The sequence below is a fragment of the Aplysia californica genome, unplaced genomic scaffold, assembly GCF_000002075.1.
Source record: "Aplysia californica isolate F4 #8 unplaced genomic scaffold, AplCal3.0 scaffold00189, whole genome shotgun sequence".
NCBI classification, from domain to species: Eukaryota; Metazoa; Mollusca; class Gastropoda; order Aplysiida; family Aplysiidae; genus Aplysia; species Aplysia californica.
This window is the reverse complement of record NW_004797459.1, coordinates 107,898-116,282: the sequence shown is the minus strand read 5'-3', so window position 1 is coordinate 116,282 and position 8,385 is coordinate 107,898. Positions and strand designations below refer to the sequence as shown.

Sequence of the window (8,385 nt, the reverse complement as noted above, 5' to 3'; positions counted from 1 at the left end):
GCAGACGAACTAGCAAAAAAGGTTGCTGATTTGGAACAAGAAGAAGAAGAAGAAGAAGAAGAAGAAGAAGAAGAAGAAAAAGAAGAAGAAGAAGAAGAAGAAGAATCTGAACAACGGGCATCCTTGTCGGACTGTAAGAATGAAGAAGAAAAAGAAGAAGAAGAAGAAGAAAAAGAAGAAGAAGAAGAAGAAGAAGAGGAGGAGGAGGAGGAAGAAGAAGAAAAAGAAGAAGAAGAAGAAGAAGAAGAAGACAAATGTTGGGTTCATCCATCACTGCAAGTAAGTAGGCAATATCTGAAAGCTTCTGTTATTCATAAAATGGCAAAGAAAGTGGAAATGGGGTTCATGACAATCAGATGGTACCATGGCAGATGTCAGCACGGCCTATGTATAATCCCAGCCCTGACCAAGCATTCAAATTTATAGGCTTATATAGAAAGCAAGGTCATTTGAAAGTCAAATTACAATTACAAGAAAAATAATAGCGCTTATCGGCAAATACTTCAAGTAATGTCTCACATACTACATGAAAAAAGGATATTGAAATAAGGTTCAGTTTCTACCCAGACACTGACAGTTTACATTTGCCAAGAATAATATTGTTGATTTTGGTTTTAATAACAGCGACAGACCGCTCCTTCAGGAATGGACACTTCTCCTGAGCCTGTCTGATTTGCATTCCAGACGGATTTGTTTTGGTGACAATGTTCTCCTTGAACTGAGTGCAGAGACTTGTTTCTTCCTCAAGTGACCATCTTTTCCTTCCTTTAGGTTTCTTAGTTTTTTCCGACATAGACAGTCTATCATCCACAGTCCCAACATCCTCCAGAGTCTCTACTGCAGCACCAGGTTGGCCAGCATCTTCTCCCGTGTGCTCCGAGCCAGATTCCTCTGCAACGTTCAAAGGCTCAAGATCATCCTCCTCCTCATCTTCTCGGTCTGCTGTTGGGAGAGGAAGCTCTTCCACTGGCATAGATGCTAGGTTTCTCCCTGCAAATTTTGTTAGATTTCCATTTTCAAGGGCAATGAGTGCTCTAGCAACTTTAGTTTTCTCCAGCAGTGAAGACTGAAGTCTGTAGACATCAGTGTGAACGGCCACTGAGTGTCCCATATGATCAGCCACCATCTTAAGCTCGTCACCTGTCATATCCAACAACTGGATTGTTGTGGCCAAGTACTTTCGGAGTAGCCTTGTCCTGATCAGCTTTGGACACTCCAGTCCAGGACACTTCTCTGTCACATTCCGCATGGCACTACAACCATCCACGGTGAACCAGAAGGTCGGGCGAACAGGTAATCAACGGATGGATCGATTCCTGCATACATCCTCGTCTGGATTAAATGCTTGCAAGCCTCTAGCATCTCATCAGAAAGAACTACAAACACTTTTCTAAGTCCTCTTGTGCTCTTGCCACGAACTTCAACTACACTCATTCTCTTGGCTAGTGTCCTCTCCGTGATTCCCATTTGTGCCAACATTTCTTCATTGTCAGAGTCAGTTTGAATTTGGCGAATGTCTGACACTTTCAACTGCTCCACTTCAGATACACGTCTTTTGTTAAAGAGCAAAATCCGCACCATGACAACCTCTGCAGTATCAGTCCATTCCTGAGGAGACAATTTTGCCAGGCTCAGACTCTTCTTGATCTCTTGATCGAGGAAATTCTTCAAACTGACCATGTCAGTTGTCTTTGGCAACTCCACTGCCTTGTTCAGTGTCATTCGCCTCAATGCTACAGCGGACACATAATTGTTCCAATGAGCACCGATTAGGAGGCTGAAGTTGTCTGCATCCTTCCTGGCCTCGTCGTCTTCACCCTGAAGGGCCAGACTCTGCTTAAGTTGTACAATTTGTTTGATGTAATGACCCAACGTGAGTGACAGATTGGGTGACTCCAGGCCCATGTCTCTCACTGTTTCTACTATCAGCCGGAAATGTGTTGGTTTGAGGAAAGCTGACAAGTCCAAATCCTGATTTGATTTTTCATTCAGTCTTACAACAAGTCTACCTACAGCCCTCACTTTCGTTCTGATGTTGTCTTTGTCTTTACGACGCTGCTCCTCCAAAGGTCCTAATTTGTGGACAAGCCCTCTGCAGAATTCGCGGATGAGTACATCATGCATGCAGATCTGACGAAGTCCTGGGTTTTTGCTGGTTTCTTTCATTTTGGAGATGATGTCTTCAATTTCACCCTCATCAGAATCCAGCTGAAGGAAAGGTGACAGCAGCATCCTGCTGTTTCTCAGGAAATTTTTGTCAGAGTTCTTTCCAGCAGGACATGTTTTGGAATGTAGGCTGAGGCTTTTTTCAAAAACCCATGCCTTGCACTCTGTGCAAGGGAGATACAATTCAGGCCTGGAAGTTTCTTGGGTGGTGGGTCGCCTGCTTACCGTGATTTCCCCACAACCATTCCTCAAAACCTGGAGAAGAAGGAGCATATTGAAACCTCAGTCAATAACAAAAATATTTTTTGTGCAGTTGAGGAAACATTCATTTTAACACCTGTCTGCAACATCCCACAAATTCACGACATGGGGAAAAAATGATGGCACGCCGCACATGTCTCACTGCAACCACAAAGGAACTTCTGTAAAAGTAATTTCTGCGATCAGTTCTGCAGAAACTGTTTTAACTGTTAAACAAATTAATTCGTCAGTTTATGCGCATTTTTGTACTCTATTTAGACTCTTTGACTTCATTTTGACATGTGCCTGTGGAGATGGGAATGGATTTACTGCTGGAAAGGTGGACATTCTAACTGTATTTTAGAGCTTCGTGAGTCAGTATTGGTAAGCTTGAAAGAATTCAATGGTACTGGTTAGAATTTCGATGTTTTCAGCAGATCTACACACAAACTCACACACACACACACCGCACCCATGCAGGCACGCTCGCATGCACGCACGCACGCAGGCAGACATGTACGAACGCACACACACACACACACACACACACACACCCACACAAATAGATAATTTTACAAATAAAACACCAGCTTAACGTTGAACAACCAAATAAGACCAGATGAAGTATCAAGGTTTTAACTTTAATAACTTTGGGACAATCTCTTTATTCTCTGACTTGACCTAACGTAGCAATGCACAATCTCATACTTATGATAACAAATTAACTTACCTGAAGATGGGAGCCACAAATTTGGTAAAAATATGCACTTGATCATGTTCTTACAAAGAAAATAGATTTTAGAACAATAAGGATGAGAGAAAACTTCAGTAAATACCTATCATGAAAATAAATTGACAAAACTCAGTTATTGCTGACCAAAAATTGTTGATTTTGAAAGAATTAGGGCCCTACAACAACAAAAATTCCTTACCTCGCAGTTATGTTCGTGATTTCCTGCATTTTGTAGGAGGATCATGAGCCGTTTCCTTTCTTTCGAGCCTATAGGCAATGACACAATGTCTTTCACCTTAGCCTCCTTGGAATGGACAGACAGGTAATGGGCAGATATCTTTGAGACATACATCCCCTTGCAAAAGACACAATAGTCTGGCTTGCGATAGTTTCTTTTACTCCCGGATTTAGGATCCCCAGCGATTTTTACTGAAACAAAAAAAGGGAATGACAGAAAATGTCATAATAAGCTGAATGTACAAGGTTTGACGTGACACACAGAAACTCAAGTTTGCCATTTTTGTTTTTTAATCTGGACGTCATAAAAGTGTACAAAGGTTATTGCCATAGAGTAACAACATGGAAATTTAGAAATTCATAGTTCCCTGACACGTTAGACATGCCAGTAAAATGTAGAGACAATCAATGACATGGAAGTTGAAAACCATAATGCAAAATAAACAAACAATTAGAAGAAAAAAAGCCCACACTCCAAACTGATGAGAAATACATTACCTTTTGCGAAAGCTTTCCGAAGCTGGCTTTGAGATGGGGCCGTTACTTCAAGAGCGTCATTTTCTGTCAATTGAAAGAGAAAAAATATATGAAGTAAACAATCACTTTTACTAACAGTTTCATAGTGAAATCAAAATGTCTACTTTTCGTCTCATGTTTCAGATATAACAAATAAAATAACACGACAGACAACGAGGCAAGAACAATATTATTAAAAGCTCCTTTAGTAATTTTCTCATTCAAGCAAGCATGATGATAGCTTCTCTCTCCGATTACCCATTATATTTAAATGGTTGGTTGAAACTTTGATGACAATCTCTGTTCCGTTCCCGTGCTGCACACGGAGGTATGGTAGTCACATTTCAATGGTCATATCTTGCTGTGTGGTTTTGACACATGTTCACTTTTATTCAAATCCACAATCCTACATCCAGTCATAGCTTGTTGGAACTAAGACGTATTAATCAAAGCAAAATGTTAATTCTTCTGACTGAACATTTGTGTTAAGCAATACACTGTTATAAAAAAATCAACATGGTTGGTTATACCGCCTTTTCTTAAAACGTCCTGAAGTGGGAAGTAAATGAAGTGTAGTTGTTAGGTTCACCATATTTCCGGACATCTTACCTGGAGGACATTCCAATGGTTCGACATCATCACTTTGTTGTCGATCAGGGCCAACAGAAGGAAGATCTGAAAAAATAAATTGGACTTTTATTTTTTTTGTTTTCTCAAAGGAGAACAAGGTATGTTTTAATCAAATAATACTAATAATGATGAGACCAATTTTGTAACAATTCACCAATGAATCAAAATTCTGCTATGATAACTGAACATATGTACGTCTACAATGACAACGATCCAATCAGAGAGTCGTGTTTTTTAGTTTGTTTTAACTCATTTACCTGGCTATCAACTCGAATAAAGTCAACCTGGTTAGAGACTGACTTTGGGCAAGTACAGATCAGTGTGCCTATTGCAGCCAAATACTGGAGCAGAGCACTGTATCGTGCTTGTACACTAATTACTAAGTGTCATGGTAGACGTCTTGAAATCTTGAAAGTGTCACATTTAAATTTAGGGATCTAATTAATTTTAACAGTGTTCTATTGATTATTTGTTGCATTAGCTGTCTTTCTTACTGATTTTTTTGTTCTCGCTGCTGCATGAATGTGTTTCATGCTTAAGATATTCAGGTGCTTGCTTTTCATTTAGCATTTTAACTTAACTACCGATAATTTTTTTTTGGTGAAGTGGGGACATTTTAATTAGAAACTCATAAAAATATCCATATGTTTCGAAATTGCATTAGCAATTTAGACTTTTGAAAAAATATACCACAGAGTGTACTTGTACTAGCCATCCATACAGAAACAACTTGTCTCTCACCTCTTATACCTTGGAGCATTGGAAATATTTCACTCTGTTCCTGTGACACTACAGATTCTGGGACATCTTCTTCTTCTGGGATAGCTTTTTCTGATGCTGGGAACGCTTCTCCAGATTCTGATTCTGAGCCTGAAGTGAATGGCTGTCAAATCAAAGACAAGTGTAAACAGAAACTTCAAAAATTGGAAGTAAAGTCAAAGAGCATCAATTTGGAGATACCAACAATTATGTCTAACAAAGATTGTGATTCATTCTTTGGGGCAATTCCACTATTTTTGTTTGTTAAATGAAATATTGTGACAAACCCAAACCCTTTTGAACATAACTCTGAATGAAATTGGGGGGAGGGGGAGGAGGGGAGTTGATGCCACTGTGAGGGCACAGAATTCTGTTACCTGTGCTCTTTTGTGTGAGTGTAATTTTTGAAATAAAACGGTCCCAGTGGTCTAATAGGGAAGAAATCCATCCTGGGAAAGGGGATCATGGATTTGATTCAAACCACAACGTTTAAATAATCGGTAAAGTAGCTGTCCGTGCGATGTCCATATAATTTATGAGGACAGTGCTCAGACTGGTATACCTTGTGTCAGCATACCGTGACGGGGGAAGGGTTCTCGGTGTGCTCCCAGTGAGAACACTTCACATATATCAAACACCAAAACAAATAAAATAATCAGATGATCAAATATAATCAAACATCTTTTCATTGTTCTCACATTTCATGTAAAAGAAGGATATTTCAATATTTAAAAAAAGAAAGTACACATACCTCATACTCAGAATGGCTTGAGGACCCACAGTCCATCTCTTCCAGAACTCCCTCTTCTGGACAGCAGAATGATAAATGTAGCCACTCTTTTACCTTATCCTGACAATCAACTGAAATGTTGACATGAATAGAGGGGGAAAAATTACAATTTACCGATGATATTTAACAGTGGTCTCTACCTAAGAATCTTGTTTATCTTAGAACTGCAATTTTTAAAAAGCTGAATAATAAACATTAAATTGTAAAGATTAAGGCTTACCTTTAAAAGCATGTATAGGTACTATGTCAAACAGCCTTCTTTCAAGTAATTAGGGTTGAAAGTTCAGACCGACTGAGGCTGTAATATTCACACCAAGTTTTTTTTTTTTTAACATAGAGGTCAACTATTTAGGGGCTTATCATGCGGATGGGATGTATTATAGGGCGGGTTCATCACACTGGCTGAACTTTTATGGTTAATCGCTCTGTCCGATTATCTAGGTAAGAGTTTGGATTTGGATTGGTTCTAGTCTAGCCAAAATGACATATAATATATACAGTCGTCGCCGCTCAATCCAAATCCCATGGGAACTGAGAAAACTTTGGAATAAGTGAAAAGGCTTCTTTAGATGGGATAATGGTGTATTTGCTTTGTCTCTTCCTCGTGAAATTATTGGAAAAATGTATCAACATTTCTTCATTAAGCCTATATATATATAATCTAGATCTATCACATGAACTCTGGAGTCAGAAACCTGCTTCTCATAAAAACATTGTAGATCTAGATATTTTTGAGAAACGTATCAGTCCTACATCTTACAGCACACTTTTTCGACACTCTTTTACTACTAGATCTAGATTTACCGTTTTGGTCCCTGCTTTCAATGGACGTCACAATGACAGCCCTGAGATTACCCAACATTAGATTTACTTTTTCAAAAGGCAGATGGCCGTGGGGAAATCTCAGGCCAGCAATGGTTAGGGGGACAGAGACTTTAGTTATCTAGACTTAGTAGAATTTAGAAGTAGAGTCTATCAGACTAGATTTAGATCTAGAGTCTAGATTCTAGATGAATCTCTATAATCTATTGTCTCTAAATCTAGATCTAGAGACTAGATTAGATATCTAGACTCTTGATTCTAGATATCTAGATCTAGATCTAGATCTACTAATCATTAGCATTAGCTGATTAGCTAGATATCTAGATCTAGATCTAGATCTAGATCTAGCTGAAAAGAGGATCTTGAGTATTAGATTCTAGATCTAGATCTAGATCTAGATTCTAGGTCTGATTCATCTATTATAGATCTAGATCTAGATCTAGATATATAAATCATCGGTGAGTGACATTCTTCAGTCACAACACTAGATCTAGATCTCAACACTAGATCTAGATTCTGATTCTACTTCTAGGACAACAGCATTTATTATCTACTAACCTTTAGCAGTAGGAGGTCTCACAGAGCGAGTGGAGTAAGGCCTGCTTGACTCTGGTTGAGCATTCTTCGACAACGCTGCTTCCAACATCTTTCTTCCATATGAAGCCATTTTGCTTCCCAGTGTAAACAAAGTAACCGGTTCAGAAAACGAAAGCGGAAACAGGAAGTCGGGGTAGGCTAAAAAGAAGATGATAGTTACCTCCCCCTAAAATACTAAAAATATCTTGAAGACCACAATAACCAGGTTTTGGGGATCACAGTGGCGATTTTGTATAAATTTCGATGTCAGACACTGTTGTGAGAAAATTTGTACAGGGCAATTAGGCATCCCAATAAACGTTTTGGCATAGCTCAAATTATGGGGCATTATATATGCCCCACAAAAAAATCCTGCCCCTCAACAAACTCAAATATAGAAAAATGCCCCATATATCCACAGTGTGTAAGTATATATATATATATATATATATATATATATATATCATAATGATATTGTAAGAACAAAGCATGATACGCAAAATTTTGCTCAACCCCAAAAGTTTGAATGAGGGCCAGATTTTTCCTTCATGGAGGGGCAAAATCTAGGCTACCATTTTGGCACACTTTGGTCAAGTGAAAAGGTCAAATCCTCCGAATGGTAGTGGTGTGCGAGTAAGCGAAAAATCTTGGTCGAGTAATGATCGGTTAAATGCAAAATTGTTCGGTTAACCGATGAAATTGACCGAAAAAAATTTTCTCGACCAGGAAATCTAGATCGAGCAGGGGTCAAAAGTCATCGCAGCTGCGCTGTAAGCACGCATTTTTCAGCTGATGTCTGGATCTAAAAACAGCTTTTGGTCTTCGTCGCTTCGCGCGGTATAAAAATAAGAGTCTAGATCTAGTTGTACTAACTTGTAGATCTAGAAGAAGCGTGCAAAGTTAGTTAATTTGTTTA

The 8,385-nt window shown here is 38.9% G+C and overlaps 2 protein-coding genes across 2 annotated transcripts; both read right to left on the bottom strand.

The window, feature by feature from the left end:
• Positions 1-206: 206 nt before the first annotated feature.
• LOC118477708 lies at positions 207-1,263 on the bottom strand. The gene has a single exon (XM_035969854.1). The coding sequence runs from the start codon at positions 1,247-1,249 to the stop codon at positions 560-562; it is 690 nt and encodes a 229-aa protein (XP_035825747.1). The 5' UTR covers positions 1,250-1,263; the 3' UTR covers positions 207-559.
• A 74-nt stretch (positions 1,264-1,337) lies between these two features.
• Positions 1,338-7,883, bottom strand: LOC101849288. The gene is made up of 8 exons (XM_005098655.3): positions 7,452-7,883; positions 6,033-6,142; positions 5,264-5,405; positions 4,502-4,567; positions 3,875-3,937; positions 3,339-3,568; positions 1,420-2,421; positions 1,338-1,355 (listed from the first exon to the last, which is right to left on the bottom strand). The coding sequence occupies exons 1-8, from the start codon at positions 7,558-7,560 to the stop codon at positions 1,338-1,340; spliced, it is 1,740 nt and encodes a 579-aa protein (XP_005098712.2). The 5' UTR covers positions 7,561-7,883.
• Between the last annotated feature and the right edge of the window lie 502 nt (positions 7,884-8,385).